Raw genomic sequence first — 22,911 nt, forward strand, 5'->3', positions numbered from 1 at the left:
AATAGGGGCCTGCTGTGCTTCCCAGTGGCTCCCTCCCTCCCTTCCTGCAGGAGCAGGTGACGCTGGGCCCGGGCTGCCTCTGCTCCCTCCTCCTCCCCACCCCCCTTCCCCCAGCGCCCTTCAGGAAAGCACTTGTCTCCACGTGAAGGGAACTTGCCAGGCGCCGCAGACAGAAGGCTGAAGGTCAAGTGACAGATTCCAAATGCTACGCCAGGCTTTTGTGACTAACTTCTGGTCCCACCGCGCCGCTGCGAGCAGGAGGCAGAGCTCCCGGAAGAGAGCAGACTCCCAGACTCAGCAAGGGCTGGAGCTCGGGGTCAGGAGGGAGGGGAGGGTGCTCCTGGCTGGGAACCATCTGCTGAACCCTGCATTGTTCCAGAGAGAGAAACACCCATCGGCCGCCTCCTGCACAGGCCCCGACCGGGGATCAAACCGAAATGCAGGTCTGTGCCCTGACTGAGAACCGAACCCGCAACCTTCCGGTGTACGGGACGATGCTCCAACCCACCGAGCCACCTGGCCAGGGCCCCAGTGACCTTTCTATGGGAGAAGCTATAAATTCTGAATTCTGGAATGAGGACATGCGTGGTCACCTTGGGCAGCTCCTTCCTTCCAGAAATGGGGTTCAGAGCGGACGGGTGACTTACGACAAGGTCAGCCAACTCGGCAGGGACAAAGCTTGTGCCCTGCGGTGGGCCGATGGAGCCACACAGCATGGGAAAGGACTAACCCCGTCAAAGACCTTGTGTGCACACATGCCTAACCCATGGCCAGACAACAGGGTGGAGAGGGCTGGGGCGGGGGCGGGGCGGGCTAAGTCAGGGGTGGGCAAACTTTTTGACTCGAGGGCCACAATGGGTTCTTAAACTGGACCGGAGGGCCGGAACAAAAGCATGGATGGAGTGTTTGTGTGAACTAATATAAATTCAAAGTAAACATCATTACATAAAAGGGTACGGTCTTTTTTTTTTTTAGTTTTATTCATTTCAAATGGGCCGGATCCGGCCCGCGGGCCGTAGTTTGCCCACGGCTGGGCTAAGGGGTCAATGGGGGGGAGAGGGCAGATGTAATACTTTCAACAATACAGCTTCTAAAAAACAAGAAATAAAAGCGTGAAACCAGTGAGACAGTCCACTGAGGAGAGTAAGCGGAGCCCCAGCGGGGAGAAGGAGGACTATGGCCATCCCACCGCTGGCCAGGGCGTGGTGGAAAGCTGCCCCCCCGCCTGCCCGCCCGAGGCCGCATCGGGGCGTGTCCGCGGGGCGCAGACTCTTGATGGAGAACTAAGTCATTTACAGCGCAAACCTGTAGCTACAGCCCCTCTGGAAGGTGCTTCAAGACCAACGGCCAGGCTCTGGAACACCCTGCGTGAGCCACCTGAGCGTCTCAAAACGGGACACAAGGGAACGCGGTGCTCAGGGGCTGCCGTGCCCATCGCTGTGCCAGGGAGGAGGGGCAGCTCTCGGCGTGCCATTCGTCTTCGTTCTTTTGTACACGTTCTGATGAGATTCTGAAATTCCCTTGGGAAGAGCCCGTTAATAAAGGGTCTTTATTAAAACTTGGGAGCAACTGAGCATAAAATGAAATATGACTCGTTTACAACAAGCCCGGCACCACCAGGCACAGGGATGTTTCACAGCATGGGCTGCACTTGTCAGTTGTGCTGAGTTATAATTTTATACTTCACAGCTCTGATTTGAGATTAAAACACACACACCAGCTCCCCATTAGGCAGGGAAGGTAACGCACAGCGAGAAACAGCAGCCGCTTCGTGTGAGCGGCCTGCTCCGCGGACCTGCAGCCCGCAGCCCGATCCATGACGGCTGGGAAACGGGACGGCGCTAGCATCTCTATGTCATTATCACACCCTAACCTCGAGCTTCCAGAGCCGTTTAGCCGAGAGCTTGCTCCGTCATTCAAGCTAACCTTTGTCCGAGCCAGGGCGGCCCCCGGGCGTCCCTCTATCCCTCTGCGTCTCCAGGCACAACCTGGCACCTCTCCCCCCCTCACGCAGCCTCACTGACCTCGCAGGCCTGGGGGGTGATGGAGCAGGGTCTGAGGGTGTGGGTCCTGCACAGCCACGCCCCGAGCCTGGCCCGCCGGGCCCTCAGAGACGTGCCCTCGTGCCCTGCAGGGAGGCCAGGGCAGGGGCAAAGGGGCTGCTCTGCTCTCAGGGCCCAGAAGCACCTCACAGTTAAGGGTCCCTTGTCCCCGCCCAGCCCCAGCCCCAGCCCCTGTGCTCTCAGAGCGCATGCTCCCGGACTTAAATCTTCCAGAAAACTGTGCACCTGCCTGCAGGGGCTTCACCGCCAGGGAGGGCGCGAGCCGTGCCCCCCCTCCCAGCCAGGACAGAATGGCACACACACACCGCATTCTCCAGGACTTAAATCTTCCAGAAAACTGCACCTGCCTGCAGGGGCTTCACTGCCAGGGAGGGCGCGAGCCGTGCCCCCTCTCTCAGCCAGGATGAATGGCACAGAGACACACACACACCCTACCCCTAGCCTCTGAGGGGTCACTGTGAGGACAGAAGGGGCGTCCATGCTCCCGGACTTAAATCTTCCAGAAAACTGTGCACCTGCCTGCAGGGGCTTCACCGCCAGGGAGGGCGCGAGCCGTGCCCCCCCTCCCAGCCAGGACAGAATGGCACACACACACACACACACACACACACCCTGCCCCTCGCCTCTGAGGGGTCACTGTGAGGACAGAAGGGGCGTCCTCAGGAGCCGACTCTCGGCTCAGCACCAGTTATAGGACACATCCTCCTGGAACCACACCTCCGCGTGACCCAGAGAGAACAGGGGGGGGTGAATGAGGCGTGTTGCGCCCCGAGACAGCCAGGAAGAGTGAGCCAGATTGCTAGTAATTTTTGTTTAACGCTCAGCAACTGAGCCTCTCCCCTGCCAGCACCGCTCCCAGGAGGCTCTCTCCCGCCAACTCCGCTCCCCGCTCTCCTTGAGCCCCAGGGACCATCCCAGGGACCATCCCAGGCTCTCCGCTCCCTCCCTCCTCCCACATCCTGGTCCCCCAGTGCACCCGCCCTCCCTCTGCCCCGTGCAGAGCCCCGCAGAGCACACACAGCCACTGTGCTCCCCTCACTCTCGTGGGGACTCCAGACACGGGAAGGCCAGGGGCTAGCCCCCAAACCTGAAAGCTGACAGGTGAGGACTCTGTGGAGATCAGCTGGGGAAACTGAGGCCCAGAGAAGCCTGCACTGAGGGGGGTCACGGGGTCAGCACGCAGTACAGCGTGGGGAGGGGTGCGTGGACTCTGGGATTGGCTACCAGAGCCCAGCCTGGCTCCACTGCCGGGTGGCGGCGTGTCCTCCGGGAGCCTGTTTCCCACCTGCAACCTGGAGAGGCCACAGGAGGGGCGGTCAGGGCTCAGAGCTCTCAGGCTCTGGAAGGGCAAAACCAAGGGCCGCTGGAGGGCCTGACCGAGTGCCTGGGTGTGGGAGGCGGGTGACCCTCAGCACAGGAGGGCTGGCAGCAGCCGCCGGACGAGACAGCAGAACACACACGGCTCAGGACACTGGCTCCACAATCCCGCAGGGCGAGTGGGGGGAGAGGATTTGCGGAGACGCCATTAGCATCGCCTCCCCGGAGGCTGGTGGCAGCAGGGACGGTGCACAGCCATGCACATCCCGGCTCCGGGAGCAGGAGAAGCAGCCATGAGCACAGCACGCGGCCCTCATCCTCCCTCCGTAACAGCACGTCACCGGGGAGGACAATTACCCTGGTGTCTGACTCCGAATGACACTGTGGAGCAGGCGGTGCGCGGCACACAGGCCCCGAGCAAACCCCGGGGAGACTCCCAGCAGGACCCATAGGTGACCTGCACGGAGCGGTCTGAATGGGCTCTGCCCGGCCCTCCTGGCTCTGCCAGCGGAGGACCGTGGGTCTCGGGGCGGACAGATGGGTCCGGAGCGGTGGCTGCCCGCTGGGTGAGGACCTGAGAATCAACCCCGGGTGGCGCTTTCCCACAGCCACCTGCGAAGACTGAAGACTCCAGAAGGGGCGCTAAGACGGCAGCGGGCCAGCGGTGGGACCCGGGCAGGAAGAACCCAGCGAGCCCAGTGCAGACAGACACCCTGCCCGAGGAGCGCCTGAACCGCAGGGTCAAAGCCGGTGAACAGGACGCTTAGTGGCGACCGAACACGCTCATTAGGAGGCCTGTGTGGAGCTAAGAAAACCCCAGTGAAAAGTGTGACGTTTTCATACTGTTTTCCTCACTCAAAAGCGCCCTCGATTGTAAAGCACACCTGCAATCATTTGTGAACTGGTCTGCCAGGGTCTCCATGGGAGTGTTAGTGGGCAGAGGGGGCAGTTGGACAGGCATGCGCACAGCAGGGACAATGGGCCAGGGAGGAGTGTCCGCAGGACAGGAAGTCCTGGGTGCCTAGCAACGGGCAAAACTGGGAAAACATGAATCATAGGCTAGGACCTTACCCCAGGTGGCCTTCCCTCCCCTGGCATGTCACTGGCCATGTGGTGGACCCCTTCGAGGAGGACAAGGGGGCCGGGGAACAGCCTCACAGACTCCCACACAAGCCCCTGCAGGACCCTCCCCTGAGCACTGAGCCCTCGGGACAGGGGTGTTCTGACCCACATCACATCATCGGAGGAACAGAGCTGCGGGTCTGCTGACCACAGAGACAGGGTTTTGGTCAGACGAGAGGTAACATCTAGGCCTCAGTGTCTCAGCTCCAGGCCCAGAAGAGCAGCGGAACCAGACAAGGCGAGGCCGTGGCCGGCATCAGGCCCAGCTGCACTGACTGATGGTCATCAGTGCCGGTCCTAGCACCGGCCATTCAGGGGAGACCACGACCCTGACAAGACACACCTGGCAGCTGATGAACGTTCTATGGCAGTGGTTCTCAGCCTGGGCTGCACATTAGAATCACCTGGGAATCTTAAAATCCTGATTTCCGGGCCTCATCCTCCGGAAATTCTGTTTCTTTGTTACTAATGTTGTGGCCCCACCCCATAACAAAGAAACAATTTCCGGAGGATGAGGCCCAGAAATCAGGATTTTAAAAAGATTCCCAGGTGATTCTAATGTGCAGCCAAGGTTGAGAACCACTGTTCTATTGAGACCTTCCCTGAGACCTCAGATGAAAGCCCTGAAGAGGAAGGACCCAGCGTGGTTCTCTCCCTCTGAGCACCTCACGCCTTCCCCCACCCCCGTCTTTCCCCAGCGGGGTGCTCTCTAGAGCACACCTGTGCCTGGCCCCTCCCCTTCCCGAGGCGTGTACCTTGGCTTTCTTTCTCCGAAGCTCCAAGGGCCTTTCTTGTGCCTCTGTCACCTGTTTGCTGGGCCCATGCAGCCCGCTGGCCCCCTCCTCCCACCCCTGTGACTTTCTCAATAAACTTTTGCTTGTATTTGGGTTCCATGGCTCTGAATTCTTTGCTTAGCCAAACTCAAGGAGCGAGGTCCATCATCTGGAGCCTTTCGCCGTGGACAAAATGACAAGAGAAAGAATCAATACCTCATCGCTGGCTCGGGTGGGCACTCATGTGAAAAACAAGATTGGAAGCACCGATAGATGGAGGCAAAGATGTCAGTCTCCCAGGTGAAAAGCAGTTAAGCAGAAGGTACCCAATGCCAAGCCAGAGAGCATGATCTAAATGACTAATGCAAGACTATCCCACATAGGGCGCTGTCCGTGCTGAGGCTTTTTTTTAATTTGCTTTTATCAGGGGCTACCGATAAGAATTACATCAAGAAGATTATCTAGCCCTGGCTGGTTTGGCTCAGTGGATAGAGCATCCGCCCGCAGACTGAAAGGTCCCGGGTTCGATTCCAGTCAAGGGCACATGCCCGGGTTGCGAGTTCGATCCCCAGTAGGGGGCGTGCAGGAGGCAGCCAATCAATGATTCTCTCTCATCATTGATGTTTCTATCTCTCTGAAATCAATAAAAATATATATATATTTTTAAAAAGATTATAAATTGACTCACGCTTAAGCAACAGCTGCAAACACACTGTGATGTGAATTATACAGAACACACTTGTTGTGTGAAGAAACGGATGAACAGCTCTGGGAACAAAGAGTTCAGTGCTGTTCAAGAGGAAAACGAGACACGGGCCCTGAAGCCCAGCTCAGCAGACCCTGACTTGATATCCTCACCTGACTGCAGTTCTAGCCTCTGCCAGGAAGGTGACCTTCACCCAGCCCACCTGGAGTCCGTGGTCAGCGCTAGGGAGGTCTGCTCACAGCCCCACACTGCCCCCAGGTAGGTGACCTTCACCCAGTCCACCTGGAGTCCCTGGGCAGCGCTAGGGAGGTCTGCTCACAGCCCCACACTGCCCCCAGGTAGGTGACCTTCACCCAGTCCACCTGGAGTCCCTGGTCAGCGCTAGGGAGGTCTGCTGACAGCCCCACACTGGCCCCCGGAAGGTGGCCTTGCCTGAACCCATCACTGGTTGCTGGAAACCTCCTTGTTGCTGCTTCCTTCTGCCTATGAAACCCTCCCATTTGGTACATCTCCTCAGAGCTCTTCTCAAGCTGCTAGATGGGATGCTGCCCAATTCATGAATCCGAGAACACACCAGATCTACGGGTTTACTCTGCTGAGCTTTGCTTCTGATCAGTACACATCCTTGTCCTGGTAGGGCCCGGCGCAGGAGTGGGGCTGCTATTTGGGAGCCAATCATGCTAGTATTTATCAGGTGTTGACTACGTACCAGGTACTGGGGTGTGTGTGTGTGTATGTGTGTGTGGACAAGTGCTTCTTTGTGAACATTCAATGAGCCCTATGAAGTATGAAGATTATTTTCCCCATTTCATAGATGAGGAAACTATAGCATAGAGAGGTTAACTCTCTTTTTTAAAAATATCTTTTTATTGATTTAAAAGAGAGAGGAAGGGGGAAGGAGAGAGAGAAACATCGATCGACTGCCTCCCGCACACCCCCTACTGGGGATCGAGCCTGAAGCCCAGACGTGTGCCCTGACTGGGAATGGAACGGCGACCTCTGACCTCTAGGTGCCTGGGGTGACGCTCAGCCTCGGAGCCACACAGGGGGCCGGGCGAGGTTCACTCTCATCCAAGGCCACACAGCAGAGCAGAGCCGAGAGGCCAGTCCCGGCCCCAGAGCTGTTGCTACTTGCTTCTCCTTTTCATAATGTTCTACCCACTTGGCTGCAGAGAAAGAATTTGAGGAACTGGCTGATGTTCCCACGAGAACAAGGAAGAAAGAGCACAGCTTTACTCGAGAAGCTTCCTTTCCTGGGAAGAGAATGAAACGCCAACAGAAGAAAGGACAGACCTCGCTTTGGGTCTGGCCCTCGCCCAGGCTTCCAGCGTCTGGCCAGGACTTCGGGGAGCCCCGGGCTGCCTCTACCCGCGGTTATACTCAGCTGATAAATGAAACCGGGATCAAGAGGGAGAAGTGCGCTTTCACATGTGTCCACAAGCTCCCTCAGGAAGGGATCCAGCACAGTAATCCTGTAGGATGGTTAACAACAGCCACACCAGCCCCACCAAGACACCGGCCGAGGCAGCCCCCTCCTCTCCAGGCAGCCTGGCCCCGGCTGCTCGGCTGCCGCTTGGACAGCGCACCACCCCTCGCAGTCCTTTTCTTTCCACGAAGCTGCTCTAACCCCTCGGCTCCGTCACCTCTCTCGGCACATTGCCAGCGCCCCTTAATGGCCAGCGCCCCCTGACCGCCAGGGCCTCCTGATCACCAGGGCCTCCTCCTGATCACCAGCACCCCCTGACCACCAGCGCCTCCTGAACTAGCTCCCCCAGCTCTGCAGAGGCTGGGGGTTAGAGCCTCCAGGAATAAAACAAAGTTTCTTCTCTCTAGCTGGCAGCCTATTCCACCAGTACCTCCTTTTCTCTCCCAAAAAAGATACCAATAAACCTCTCATCTCAAATAACAAAGGAACTGCTGTCTCCCTTATTTTAGCAGGAAGGTGGGGAGTGACTGTTGATAGTTGAAGCCAAGGGCTTCCTCCGGGAGAGGCAGCCGCCCTGTCACCTGCGTGCTCGCACCCGCGCTGCTTCTCTGATGGTTCTCTGTCCTCCACACCTGCGTTAAGGCTGGTACTTGTGTTGGATGCTGCTGGGCTTGGGCTCCGTGAGCCAACAGAGGGGCTGCAGCGCGGCTGTGAGGTGAGGGTCTCGGTCACCCAGTCCACCTGGAGTCCCTGGGCAGCGCTAGGGAGGTCTGCTCACAGCCCCACACTGCCCCCAGGTAGGTGACCTTCACCCAGTCCACCTGGAGTCCCTGGTCAGCACTAGGGAGGTCTGCTGACAGCCCCACACTGCCCCCCGGAAGGTGGCCTTGCCTGAACCCATCACTGGTTGCTGGAAACCTCCTTGTTGCTGCTTCCTTCTGCCTATGAAACCCTCCCATTTGGTACATCTCCTCAGAGCTCTTCTCAAGCTGCTAGATGGGATGCTGCCCAATTCATGAATCCGAGAACACACCAGATCTACGGGTTTACTCTGCTGAGCTTTGCTTCTGATCAGTACACATCCTTGTCCTGGTAGGGCCCGGCGCAGGAGTGGGGCTGCTATTTGGGAGCCAATCATGCTAGTATTTATCAGGTGTTGACTACGTACCAGGTACTGGGGTGTGTGTGTGTGTGTGTGTGTGTGTGTGTACAAGTGCTTCTTTGTGAACATTCAATGAGCCCTATGAAGTATGAAGATTATTTTCCCCATTTCATAGATGAGGAAACTATAGCATAGAGAGGTTAACTCTCTTTTTTAAAAATATCTTTTTATTGATTTAAAAGAGAGAGGAAGGGGGAAGGAGAGAGAGAAACATCGATCGACTGCCTCCCGCACACCCCCTACTGGGGATCGAGCCTGAAGCCCAGACATGTGCCCTGATCGGGAATGGAACGGCGACCTCTGACCTCTCGGTGCCTGGGGTGACGCTCAGCCTTGGAGCCACACAGGGGGCCGGGCGAGGTTCACTCTCATCCAAGGCCACACAGCAGAGCAGAGCCGAGAGGCCAGTCCCGGCCCCAGAGCTGTTGCTACTTGCTTCTCCTTTTGATAATGTTCTACCCACTTGGCTGCAGAGAAAGAATTTGAGGAACTGGCTGATGTTCCCACGAGAACAAGGAAGAAAGAGCACAGCTTTACTCGAGAAGCTTCCTTTCCTGGGAAGAGAATGAAACGCCAACAGAAGAAAGGACAGACCTCGCTTTGGGTCTGGCCCTCGCCCAGGCTTCCAGCGTCTGGCCAGGACTTCGGGGAGCCCCGGGCTGCCTCTACCCGCGGTTATACTCAGCTGATAAATGAAACCGGGATCAAGAGGGAGAAGTGCGCTTTCACATGTGTCCACAAGCTCCCTCAGGAAGGGATCCAGCACAGTAATCCTGTAGGATGGTTAACAACAGCCACACCAGCCCCACCAAGACACCGGCCGAGGCAGCCCCCTCCTCTCCAGGCAGCCTGGCCCCGGCTGCTCGGCTGCCGCTTGGACAGCGCACCACCCCTCGCAGTCCTTTTCTTTCCACGAAGCTGCTCTAACCCCTCGGCTCCGTCACCTCTCTCGGCACATTGCCAGCGCCCCTTAATGGCCAGCGCCCCCTGACCGCCAGGGCCTCCTGATCACCAGGGCCTCCTCCTGATCACCAGCACCCCCTGACCACCAGCGCCTCCTGAACTAGCTCCCCCAGCTCTGCAGAGGCTGGGGGTTAGAGCCTCCAGGAATAAAACAAAGTTTCTTCTCTCTAGCTGGCAGCCTATTCCACCAGTACCTCCTTTTCTCTCCCAAAAAAGATACCAATAAACCTCTCATCTCAAATAACAAAGGAACTGCTGTCTCCCTTATTTTAGCAGGAAGGTGGGGAGTGACTGTTGATAGTTGAAGCCAAGGGCTTCCTCCGGGAGAGGCAGCCGCCCTGTCACCTGCGTGCTCGCACCCGCGCTGCTTCTCCGATGGTTCTCTGTCCTCCACACCTGCGTTAAGGCTGGTACTTGTGTTGGATGCTGCTGGGCTTGGGCTCCGTGAGCCAACAGAGGGGCTGCAGCGCGGCTGTGAGGTGAGGGTCTCGGACGGGAAGAGGATAAGGCTCTATGGTGAAGGTGTGGCCCGAGTGGCCCAGGTGAGAACCGATGGCAACACTGAAAGGCCGGCCTGCCAAGGTGAGCAGACTGGGTTCGGTGGTTGCTCCCTCCCAGCGGCAGCTGGGGGCCTCCCCGTGAGATCAGGTGCACCCCCTCCTCCCAGCCTTTCGCTGTTTCCTTAGCCATCGGGAACCTTTCCTCACTCCCCCTCCCCCACTCCTCCGCCTCTGTCCCTCCCCTCCATCTTCCCCTGTCGCTCATTGGGCTGCAGCTGCTCCTAGGGAACCGACGGGCACACTTCTGTTCTTTCCAGCCGTTTGTCTCCGAGAGACAAAGCGTCGTGCCATGTTCTCCGGCGTGTGAGTGAGGATCACAGGGCAGTAACGCTGTGCATCTGCATCTCGGAAAGCGGGAATGAGCACCATTTCTAATGGAACAATCGTATCGACATCCACTGTTTGCTGCTCAAACAAACGTGTGAAAGCAAGTCAGACGGCTTTCCTTATGGTGCCCACTGACTGCAAAACCCCGAGAAAGCAGAGACGGTGGGGGGAGGTCCCAGTCCAGGGCGCTGCACTATTCCTGTGGCCTGGATGCTTACAAGATGCCGTCCGAGGCCTTCTCAGAACAAGAGAGTACCTGCGTCGGGGGGAAAGAAGAGAGGTCATCGGGCCAAGTCTGTGCTGCTCCCATTTCAGGACACCACTTTCTGTGCTGATTCCCTCTCTCAACGTTTTTGATACAGCAATTAATATTAGTCATAAGGCAAAGGGGCTTTAAAACTATAGATCTTGCCATAATGAGCCAATTTTAACAAACTTTTCTTGGGGAATGAATGAATGGGAAGATAGGTGGTGAATGAAAAGGTGAATGGATGGATGGTGCACAGATAGAGGGATGAATGGGGGGTGGGTGATGGATGGATGGTGGATTGAAAGATGAGTAGATGATGGATAGATGGACGGGTGGTGGGTAGATGGATGGATAGAGAGGTGGGAGGGTGGATGATGGATAGATGGACGGGTGGTGGGTAGATGGATGGAGGGTGGGAGGGTGGACGGTGGATAGATGGATGATGGTGGGTGTAGACAGACTCTAATAGTCAAATCGGATCATCTGAGAGACATTAGGTTTGCTTCTCTCCAATTAAATGAGTGCCTGCTCTACGCCAGACATACAGGTGGCAGATGTTTTGAGACAAAGAAGTAGAGGATATGGCCAAGCCCTAAAAAAAGCTTCAGTTTAATTCAGGAATAAGACAACAGACACTAAAACACGAAGTCACGTGACAGATCGCTCAGAGGAAACTCGGTTGGAAAAAGCAGCCACCTCCACGTAAGGACGGCCATGCAGGGAGCGCTGAGTGGAGAGGCCTGCTCTGAGCAGGAGCCGACGGCACAGGCCGGGCCTGGGCAGGTGGGGAGGAGGGCCGGTAACAAAGGTAACAAATGAAATGTGGGCCCCGCGCCCTGTCTCTTTCCCTGGCGGTTCCTGCTGCTCAAAGGCCGTCAGCAAGAGGACTGTGATACTGCCTTTCCTGTGCCTGTGCACTCGGACCCCCCCAGCGCCTCTGGCGCAGATTCGGATCTCAGTTACTAGGAGTGAACGAAGGAGATGAACAAATAAGTGAAGAGAAGAACGCAAAGTCCCCACCCAGACTACGGTCTTGCCTTGCGATCCTGGCCTAGACGAAGCTCAGCTACGCCATATGCGTGAGGGTTCATGAGGCATTTCCAGCATAAAGAGCCCTGGTAGCACCTTTACAGGATGAACGGCCAACAGGCTGATTAAATAAAACCTGTAGTTTGACAACAATGGAGACAAACAAGTTTCTGTACATTCTTCCCAGAGGGACCTTTCATATTTGAAATGAAAAGGGCCAAAGGGAAAAACGGAGTTATGCTTTGACACAATCTTAATTAAGTAACTTCACTCCCAGCTTTTTAGGGGAAAAAATCCAATCTAATACTATTTTGCCCAGGGACTGCTCTTCAAGAAGACAACAGCAAATCACTCCCCGGCTCGGCCTGCAACCAGCAATGCAGAGCACTCATCAGCGCATGTGCTGCGTCAGCAGTTTGGAGACTGCGATTGGCAGCTCTCTGAACCAATCAGGGTGCTGCACTGGGAAGGGCCGCCTCTAAGGCTGTAGGTGACCTGGGGAGCTGGCTACCGCCTTCAAGTCTTCTTCAGCAGTGACCCCTGATTCCCTCAAATCCATCTGTTCTTGAAGTGCGATGCCTTGGGCACTTCCAGCTCCGAGGCTGGTGAGAAAACTGGAGAAAAAGGAAGCTCTCCCTCCCTCTCTCATCGCATCTATTGGAACATCCCCTCTCTTATCCTGACCGCCACTGCTCTCCAACCCCTCATCCATCTTTACTTTTCCACACACATTACCACACGACACAGACACTCCCTGTCATATCTGCTCCCTGCCCATCACTCCCATGAGAGCAGACGGTAACTGACCCCTGACCCCTGCCTGAGGCTGGAGCAGTGCCTGGCACAGCGAGGCGCCCCTGCCCAGGGAAGGAGGAACGCAGTCAGCGGGGTTTTGCTGTGCTTATCGAAACTCTAAGGAGCTAAGCTGAAAGCAAGCGCTCTAGTGAGACCTACAGCCGGCTCTTCTTGAACACCTACTGTGTGTGAGGCACTTCATTACCACACGACACAGACACTCCCTGTCATCTCTGCTCCCTGCCAGTCACTTCCATGAGAGCAGACGGTAACTGACCCCTGACCCCTGGCACAGCGAGGCGCCACCACCCAGGGAAGGAGGAACGCAGTCAGCGGGGTTTTGCTGTGCTTATCGAAACTCTAAGGAGCTAAGCTGAAAGCAAGCGCTCTAGTGAGACCTACAGCCGGCTCTTCTTGAACACCTACTGTGTGTGAGGCACTTGTCTGTCCTCACCTTCACTACCTCACCCAACCCGCACGACAAGGCCACGCAGTGAGCGGACCCAGGCAGCCTCTCCCTGCCGCACTCGGGTGCCGTGGAGGGTGGAGCTCTATTTGGGATCACGCCTCCTGTGTGTTGAAGGTCAGGAACCACGTGGGCCGAGCGATGGTGATGATAAGCTGCCATACGAAGTACTTCCTGACGCTGACTTCCCTGACCCCACCACAGCCCCGGGGCAGATTCTCAGGGAGCCTTCACTTCACAGGCCGAGGGCACAAGCCGAGAGAGAACCCGCTCAAGGTCCCGCATTCAAGCTGAACGTCAGGGTCTTAGAAATGCCATTCGAATGAGGAAATCTGGAGCCCAAAGAAGAGAGGGCTCAGGACTGGGCCCGTCAGCTGCCCGCTGACTCTCCACGGCGGCTGCCACCGCAGAGGGTCACCTGCTCCCTGGAGAAGCATGTGCAATGTTTACAGAAAGCTGCTCCCTGAAGACACTGTTCAAGGTGGATCTCTTGCCACGGGGGATTTTATTCCAAATAATCACTAGATAAGTGAAAAGTTCACGCTCTGTGGAGCTAAACACTGTCCCAGGGGGGCGGAAAGAGCTGATCCTAAAACAAAACAGGGCACGCAGGATAACCATTATGCTAAATAAGGTACATACATGCACACGTGCACACACGCACACGCATGCGCACACTTGCCCAGTTGCTCCCATTTCCCCAAAGATTTTCTTTTGTAGTTAAAAGAGGTTCTTTTACTTGGATCTAAGTGACTTTCTTCCATTCAAACTGTCCCAAAAAGAAATGTTACAGGGAATGGAATTTCATAATATTTAAGAGGAAGGGAAATGAAGTTCCTGGTTGGTCACACGTGTGTTCCCGGCAGGGAGCTCACTTAGCTAAGTTTCAGGAAGCATGGAAGCATGTCTGTGGTTCCACACACACACACACACACACACACATGCGTGCACACACATAAGCGTGCACACACACGCACACACATATATGCGCAGTGGGATAGTCTGAGTCTGTAGGAGCACCTGCGTGCAGGTTAGAGGCCTCGCTCAGATTCCGTCCGTGCTCATGTTACTTGTGTTCAGATAACAGACTCCCAATAAGTTAAATACTAATATTCGTGATTTGTTGAGCATTTCCTCCGAGCCCAGGATGCTGCCTTGTGCTTTCTGGACCTCACGTGCACTACACGCTCACAGCAGCCGTGGGAGAGATGAAGGAGCCGGGCCTCGGGAAGGTGGCCAGGGCTGACGGGCCCACAGCCAGGGAGAGGCGCAGCTGAGACGGGCTGGGGAGACGCACTGTTGAGCCTGTGGTGCCAGCTGCTCACGGCCGTGTTAAAAGCCCTTCAGGGGCAGCTTTAGCTGGGTTCACACCCCACCCCTGAACCTTATAACGATGCCCCGGGCGGTTCTGGGACCAGCGAGCCTGTGCGACCCCCGCTTGCCGGCCTGGGGTGGTTCTGACCCAACACTGAGCGTGGCCCGCTGAGAGCGCCTCCAGGGCCCACCCCGTAACCATGCCCTGCGCTTCAGAGGCCTCCCCTGCGACCCGCTGCTCCCCAGGTGCTCGGAACAACTGCCTACATCATGGCCAGACCACATCCACACAGCCCGCCACCGGGTCCCCATCCCACAGCCACCACCAGCGGCCTCACCTGCGAACCACAGGGGCTAAGGACGGTGGAGCCTACGCCTCCGAGCTGCGTGCGGGTCCCTGAGACGATGCCCGCCGAGGGCCACACAGGGCCCGGCACGTGGGTGCACAGCACAGCTGCCGTGTTCATGGCGTGGAGTCCACCTGCCCTCGTCTGGGCCCTGCACCTCTGCAGGCAGCACAGCCCACAGTCCGATGACGGCGGACGAGGCGGGGAGGCAGCAGGTCACCGACGCTCTGTGCCGCCCGAGAACAGAGGCTGGGCCTGGGGCCTGTGAGGTGGGCTTCTGTAGTAACCTCCCCCGGGCGCTGCTGGGAAGGCGCCCACCCTCTGGTGAAGGAGCCTGGCTTTGCTGCCCAGGCCAGGCACCCACCATGGGCTCCTCAGGAACCCCAGCTCCTCCCGGGTGACCCCAGAACACTGCCGAGCTGACAGATGCTCTGAATCGGGCCACATTTTGGCATCCTCCGGGTTAGGGGTAATGGTGAGGCGTCCACTTTGGTGTCCTGCCCAGAGATGATCTCAAAGGAGCTAAGAAAATTAACGCACCTCCTGCCTCACAGCCTCGGCCTTCTCTCAGCTCCTCGTTCTCGGCCTCCCTGCTGATGAGGACAATGCAATTTTCACCACCACTGGACCGAACAGACCGTCACATTACGGCAAATGAGACAGGGCGGGCCCAGCGTGGAAGTGGGGCCGGTGCAGCTAATGTGCAAACAAACCCCCGGGGGGAACGAGCCCTCGAGAAGCCACGGCCCATCACTTCTGCATGCGCATCTACTCGCAGGTCTGCGTGTGCATCTCCCGCTGCCCCACCCCATCCACAGAAGGCGGGCCTGGGACTGGAGACTCGCGTCCCACGAGCCCGGCTTGCCTCTCGGTGTTGTCCAGGATGGCCTGAGCCCAGCCAGCACCGTCTCCAGGCCTCGGGCCCTCTGCCCTGGGCACTGGGTGGGACGATGACCGGGAGTGAAGCAGGGAACCGGGAAGGGAGCAGACAGACGCGGCCTCAGCCCCGCTGAGGTTCACAATTTTGCACGTGGCCTCTGAGCCAGCCAAGCGGGGGAAGCGAAGGTCAGGCTCACAGACGGAGCTCCGGGTAGAGCCTTGGGGTGCGGGAGAAAGGGACAGAAAGGGGGTTGGGAAGAGTGCCGGGACACGGAGGGCGGAGGCCCGGGCGGGATGCACCTGCAGAGAAAGGAGCAGCCCCCCGCCACCCCCAGGGGCGGGCATCAGAGAGAACAGCCCAGGCTGAGGAGCCTCGGAGAGGAAGCTGGCGGCTCATGGGGCTCCCCGGCAGGCTTCTCGCCCAGGGCAGGCGTGTCTGAGGAGGCCTGGGTGCCATCCTATGTTGGGGTGCACTGGAATCACAAAGCAGAGCACCCATTCCAGTCTGGGTTCTGGGGAGACAGGGTCTGGGACTGCTGTGGTAGTTGGGGTGGTGGTTCCCAACCCCTCACTCGCTCTGGATGGAGCTGTGCGGCCAGGCCCTCTGCCTGGTGAATAGTTTGTTTTCTGTTCCATTAATTTTATTTAGCCCTTTACTTCCTTGGTGCCTGTTATTTTCCTGGCTTCCTGCGTTGAGAGGAGTTCGTTCATTTCACCATCCCCAGCTTCCGGGATCCGCACGACAGCTGTGCATTCCCGGGACCATCGGCCCCTCCCAGCGGCCCGATGGCAGTGCTTGCATTGTCACTCATTAGACGTGGCCCGTAGCATCGATCTGGCTACTTCATATGCAAGCACCTCGCCCTGTTTTCCCGTTAGCTTTGGACATTTCTCTCTTCCACGTATGCAACACACACACCATTTTACGTTTCCTATTGTGATTTTAATTGCGATTTTATAATGGAGAGTTTTCAGGTGAGTTGGGAAGAATTAATATTGATTTCCTACGGACACGTGACGTGTCTCCATCCGCTGAAACCCCCTCTAGTCCGCCAGGGAGCTGCTGACTGCACGTCCCACGCATCCGGTCAGGTCTGGGTGAGCTCCTGTGGATGGGACCTTCCCTCTATGTTCCCATCGGTTATTCATGATTTACAGGATAACTCACCATTTTTGTGATATCTTATTTGACCGTGTCACTAAACACTCATGAAAATGAATAGAAGTTTGGCTTATTCTCTTGAATTTTCTAGGGAGGCAATCAAGTTATCTGCAAACTACTGCCCAAAATCAGGGCTCAGTAAACTCGGGTTGAAAGGATGTTTGTTGAATTTCTGAGCGTATCTTCCAGGAAGTACAGCAGCATCAGGCGTGTGGGCGCCCCTCGAGCACCCTGCCCTGGAGGCAGCTCTCAGCCTCGCTGAACGCACTCTGCTTTTTCTCTCCAAATTCTTCGTACCTCCTTGATGTACTTCACCACATTCCATAAGCGATGCTCCGGTCTTAAATAATTCAGAAGAATCAGAATGTAGAGAATTCAAACGGCTTTCTCACAAATATTAGGGCGTCCACGGTGGATGCTCTCACATTTCGGAAAGCCGTTCCCCGCCAAGTCTAAGCTCCGCAGTGGTGAGCAGCCCAACCCGCCCACACTGAGAGGCCCCGGGGAACCCACCCCGCCTCCGCCTCCAGGAGAGCATCCCACCGCCCTTTTACCAGCCGCCCTGTTACGGGGGCTGCAGGAGGAGGAGCAGGGAGAAGCAATGCTGGAAGTTGCCCGGAGGACCTGAAAGATTTAAGAAATGTAAACTGTCCTCCGAGACACAAACTTGCTTTTCCTATGTTTGATTTAAGCCCTCCAAACTGAAAAAAAATCAACGCGGGTGAGGGAGGCGGCAGGAGGCAGGACAGTGAGCCCTTTGAAAGTCCCCCTCGAGCCCACTGCAGCCTGTTAATATTAGCTCCCCCTCCACCCTGCGTCTGAGGCTCCGGCTGGCTCTCCGGAGGGAGCCCTGCTGTGCGGGTTCTTTTGAACGTTAGGAATAAACCCACAACCCACCCCGCCTCGGGGAGAGCATCTGGGCTGTTGGGCTCGGCCGCCCTTTTACCAGCCGCCCTGTTACGGGGCTGCCGGAGGAGGAGCAGGGAGAAGCAATGCTGGAAGTTGCCCGGAGGACCTGAAAGATTTAAGAAATGTAAACTGTCCTCCGAGACACAAACTTGCTTTTCCTATGTTTGATTTAAGCCCTCCAAACTGAAAAAAAAATCAACGCGGGTGAGGGAGGCGGCAGGAGGCAGGACGGTGAGCCCTTTGAAAGTCCCCCGAGAGCCCACTGCAGCCTGTTAATATTAGCTCCCCCTCCACCCTGCGTCTGAGGCTCCGGCTGGCTCTGGGGAGGGAGCCCTGCTGTGCGGGTTCTTTTGAACGTTAGGAATAAACCCACGGCTCTGGCTCTGCGTAGGCAGAAAAGCCTCTGCTTCCCTTTGTACGCACGTTCACAGGCAGCGGCCGCTGCGCAGGAAGGAAGGGCAGCTGAGGACTTAACAGGGCCGCTCCCTGGCAAGGAAGCCCTTGCTGAAGACGCGCGGGCCAGGTGAGCAGGAGACAGCGGGAGGCACTCAGAGCCAAGGGAAGGCTGTTCCTCTGGAGGCAGACCCTGCTGCTGTGCTGCCTGGTGCTCACCCCCTGCACCCACAGCACCAGGGAGAGCAGCGTGGGCCCCGGGCTCCAGGCAGGAGGGGCCAGCGGGAGGACACTCAGAGCAGAAGGAAGGACAGTGAGCCCCTCAGATGCACCGGTTCTCATAGGAATGCAGACCTGACCTTGAACATCTCACCCTAGCACTGGGATGGGGTGGGACGTGCTGAGCTCAGCCCTGCTGCTCCCCAAGCCCTCGGAACAGGCCTGCCTGTTGGCTCGCTCCCTCACCACCCCTCCCACCAGCCATGGAGGTCCCCCGAGGTGTCACTTCCTCCGAGAACGCTCCCCGAACCTGGCAGGCCCCGTGACCACCTCTACTGTAGCGCCGGTCACGCAGGGTTCCGACTGTCCCTGCAGCCGCCTGTCGTTTCCCACGGACGCCCGTCAGCTGGTGCGGATGCCACTCCCCTGACACGCGCCTGGTTCACAGGAACTCGGGAACTACTCCTTAAAGAGGTGCAGAGGCCAGCCCGGCACCTCGGGGCAGTCAGTCGCCCTCCGGCCTAGGGCTGCGTTTATGTCTGAAGTGAAAGCATTTTCCAGGGTAAAGATACACTGAACTGGCCAGTATCCCAAGGCCAATTCATTCAAGAAGGAAGATAATTTTTTCCTTTCTCAGCAAACATTTCCCAGAGAAAAGGGGATGAAGTGACGGTTGGAAGGAAACAGAACATCACCGCAGAGCCACGGGGATGCCCAGATCTGCCAAGTGCGTCCGCGCGTCCGCCCTCCAGGAAACAGCTGTAAGTATTCCCTCCGCTCAGCTGTGAGGACAAATGATCTGAAAACATCCTCTAAACACGCAGTCACACACCTTTCCTAACGATGTGTTGCCCTTCCTCGTCTCCTTTCCAAGCCAACGGGACCCGAGGGAGTTCATCATCAGATGACACAAGGGTACCTCCTAAGTCAGGCGTGTAAGTGTGCGGGGGCTGCCGGAACACAGGCCCGCAGGCGGGGGCTTACACACCAGAAATGCAGTCGCCCAGCTCTGCAGCCGGAGGTCTAGGATCAGAGTGTCGGAGGGCGGGTTTCACCCGAGGCCTCTCTCCTGGGTTGGAGGCGAAACCCTTTCCCGTTGTTGTCTTTTACATTCTTGGTCAAACTTCTTCCTGGGTATTTTTTTGTGCAATTGTACATGGGGTTGTTCTCTTAGTTTCCCTTTCTATTTTTTATTGATTTCAGAGAGGAAAGGAGAGGGACAGAGATAGAAACATCAATGATGAGAAAGGATCACTGATCAGCTGCCTCCTACTGGGGATCGAGTCCACAACCCGGGCATGTGACCAGACCGGGAATCAAACCGTGACCTCCTGGTTCACAGGTCAACGCTCAACCAGTGAGCCACACTAATTTCCCTTTCTGATAGTTCATTATCTATCTATCTATCTATCTATCTATCTATCTATCTATCTATCATCTATCTATCTATCTATCTATCTATCTATCTATCTATCGAGCGGAAACCACAGGCATGGAAACATGGAACAGACTGATGAATCTCAGAGGGAAGGAGAATGGGGGAGGGTGGGAAGAGATTAACCAAAGATCTTATATGCATACTAGAGGCCCGGTGCACGGATTCATGCTCTGGTGAGGTCCCTTGGCCTGGCCTGCGGGGATCAGGCTAAAACCGGCTCTCCAACATCCCCCCGAAGGGGTCCTGGATTACGAGAGCGCAGGCCAGGCCAAGGGACCCCACTGGTGCATGAATCCATGCACCAGGCCTCTAGTTGGTGTATAAAAATACAACAGAGTCTGGATATTTATTTTGTCTCCTGCTACTTTACTGAATTCATTGATGAGTTCTGATAGTGTTTTTGGTGGGATCTTTAGGGTTCTCTATATACTATATCACATCATCTGCAAACAGTGACAGTTTTACTTCTTCCTTTCCAATTGGGTTCCTTTTATTTTATTTTTCTGTGGTTTAAATGCCCCCTCCCCATCAGAGTAGGCATAAGGTCACTATACACTTTATGGGACTTCTATTTTGAGTTCCCCCTTCTTTCCATTTCTGAAGATCCAGAGACTAAGGACAAAGGGTGGAGCTGAGGAGCGGGTGAAGGTGGGCCCGTGGCACAGACCCTGTGATTGGAGCATCGCTGTCGCCCAGGAATCAGGTGGAGGGAGGCTATTCCTCTGGGCGAGGAAGCAGCATGAAGAGTGCCTCTGGGCTGCCGGGCGCACCTCCCTGTCTGATTAAGCGGCAGCTGACAGCTTGGAGGAGATACACGGAGTTTAGTGAGAGCCTAAACACGCCACCCCTCCTCACCCAGATGTGCACATGCTTCTGGGCGGATGGGAACATCACTTACCTTCACTGGGCGCTGGCAGGAAGGCTTTAAAAACAGGCCCGGGTGCGGCGAAGTGGCCTGGAAGGGGACGCCTCTGGCTATTCCTTGTGGACCGTCTCATGTGCCCCTTCCGTGTTCAGAACACCCTGGTCTTGTTTGGGGGGAAATCCCTGATGTTCCTGCTGCTGAGAATGGGCCAGAGCTCCTGTCTTTTCTCATTTTTTAGCAGAATTCCGTGAACTATTTGTATCTCCCCTCGGACTTCTCTCTTGCACCCCACGCATCCACCCAACAGCCATGTGACACCTCAACTTAGACGCGGAGCAGACCCCAAGCTCCATCTGCATCCTGCTCTTCCCCTAACCCTGCACAGCCCCAGCCTTCCGCATCTCATGTCGGCAAGTCCACTCCACCAGCACCTGCGCCAGACCAGGCTTTCTTCTCCTTTCACGACTGATGACCCCTAACAGGCTGTCCCCCTGCACAGCAATGGGACAGAAACGATCCTCAGCCACAGCCCCACGGCTCCTATCAAGGTGCCCTGCCCAGTCCTCCTGGGAGGGAAAGAGACAGCATCCATCCTTGTTTTCTACACATTTGGTCCCCCCGGCCCCCAACCCCGTTTTGGTGCTGAGGCAGCCTGTGCGCCAGGCCTGAGCGGGTCCCTGGGGAGCACAGGGCGGAGTGGCCTGAGAACAGTCAGAAACGCCTGGGAGGCGCCCAACAACTCCTGCTGCTGAGGCAGCCTGTGCGCCAGGCCTGAGCAAGCGGCTAGACAGGGCTGGGTGGGTCCCTGGGGAGCACAGGGCGGAGTGGCGTGAGAACAGTCAGAAACGCCTGGGAGGCGCCCGGCAACTCCAGGCGCTGGAGCCAAGGGGACGCGCTGGGCCCTCAGCGCCCTGCACGCTGCCTGGGAGTCGGAGCGGCCAAGGACAGGCTGGGGCCCTGTCACCCTGGTTAGGTCCTTAGGGTGGGCAGGATGCCAGGGCAGAGGCTGCCTGGGGTCTTGGAATGAGGAATCTGTAGAAACAATGTCACCTCAAGCTCACACACCATTTCCACCACCGCTGGCCGCAGCGCTGACAGGGCGGCCAGCTAGCCCTCCACACGAGCGCATCGACGCCTTTGAAACCACGTGTTCCATGCACAGACTCTCAGCAGCACAAATGCAGACCCTCTGGCGGCCTCAGAAACCAGCCGTCCAGTCCCCGCCAGGCACGTTCACTTAGAAATGACCACGTCTTCCACAGGAGCCCTTTCTCACTCGGACGGGGTTATCCGTCGGGACTCTTGGGGGCGGATGACACAAACGCAGCGACGCGGGCTTAAGCGACAAGGCGCGGAGTGGAGCGTGACTGGGAGGCTCGAGATCGTCCCTGAAATTCATCCCTGAAATCGCACGCCCGACGTTTACTGCCGGGCCCTGTCTCTGGGCGGGGCTCCGCGTCCTCCCGGTGGGCTGTCCTCCGCACAAGGACCAGCCCCGGGCCCTCCAGCTCCAAGACCGCATCGTGCCAGGTGGTCTCCCTGCAGAGAGGGTTTCTCCGCCGATATTTCCAGCAAGTATCCCCGCAAAGGGGGCCATGCTCGATCACCCCGTGCGGGTCCCACCCTCACTACCCTCCAGGCACTGGCACCCTCCAGCCCCACACGGGCCCTGCTGGAGGGGCTGGTGCTGCAAGATGAGACGTGGTGCCCGGGGAGTGCCACCTGCCCCAGGAGCACTGAGCCACAGTCTGCGGCGTCACCACAAGCTGCTGGCCATCTCAGGTAAGACAGACATTAACCACGGGACACAGACTCTATGGCCGCGGCCACACTGGGCTTGTCCTTACCCTTTTCTTCACTGACTTGTCACCAACATTAGGGCAGGGTACTCACATCCAACGCCACATTCCAACTCTGTCAGACCTTGCAGAAGTGAGCCGCATACCCAACCCAGTCTCACTCCGGCCTGTCTGCCCCAGGGGTGGGCCTGCTGAGTCCATCACCGACGGCACTGGGGCCTCTGACATCGGCACCCACTGGGAGACGCATCAACATTTCAGGGAGCCGAGCCCAGTCCTCTCCTGTCTGAGGAACAGGGCTGTTAACTCACCAGGCCGTAGCGTTGCCATGGACACCGTGAGCCCAGCGGAGGCCTCTGCAGGCTCGGTCCTGAGGGGACCAGCTCTTCCACGCTGCCTCACGCTGGCCGAGGAGGACTCTCCTCCCGCTCCTCCCGCTCCTCCAGAGCCGGTCCTCCGGTCCTGAAAGCACAAAAGGCACCTCAGGACCCCGCGCGGGCGGGCACGTCCACTCCCGCCACTTCCTTCACCGCCGGCTTCTCCCTCTGCAGCTCCCTCACGTCCACACCTACGTGAGCTTGTCGGGCGGTCCAGCTGCGGTCTTATAAGGCCCCTGTCTGTGCATCC

General features: G+C 57.2%; 1 protein-coding gene across 1 annotated transcript in view; it reads right to left on the bottom strand.

Annotated features, from left to right (window-relative positions):
* The window catches only part of LONP2 (lon peptidase 2, peroxisomal), a 195,725-nt gene extending 173,213 nt beyond the window's left edge, over nucleotides 1-22,512 (bottom strand). Inside the window, exon 1 of the mRNA XM_014528408.1 lies at nucleotides 22,379-22,512. Within this exon, the coding sequence (XP_014383894.1) occupies nucleotides 22,379-22,512 (134 nt within the window). The remainder of the gene's footprint in view (nucleotides 1-22,378) is intronic.
* Between the last annotated feature and the right edge of the window lie 399 nt (nucleotides 22,513-22,911).

Source organism: Myotis brandtii, unplaced genomic scaffold (genome assembly GCF_000412655.1).
Source record: "Myotis brandtii unplaced genomic scaffold, ASM41265v1 scaffold633, whole genome shotgun sequence".
In the NCBI taxonomy this organism is placed as follows: domain Eukaryota; kingdom Metazoa; phylum Chordata; class Mammalia; order Chiroptera; family Vespertilionidae; genus Myotis; species Myotis brandtii.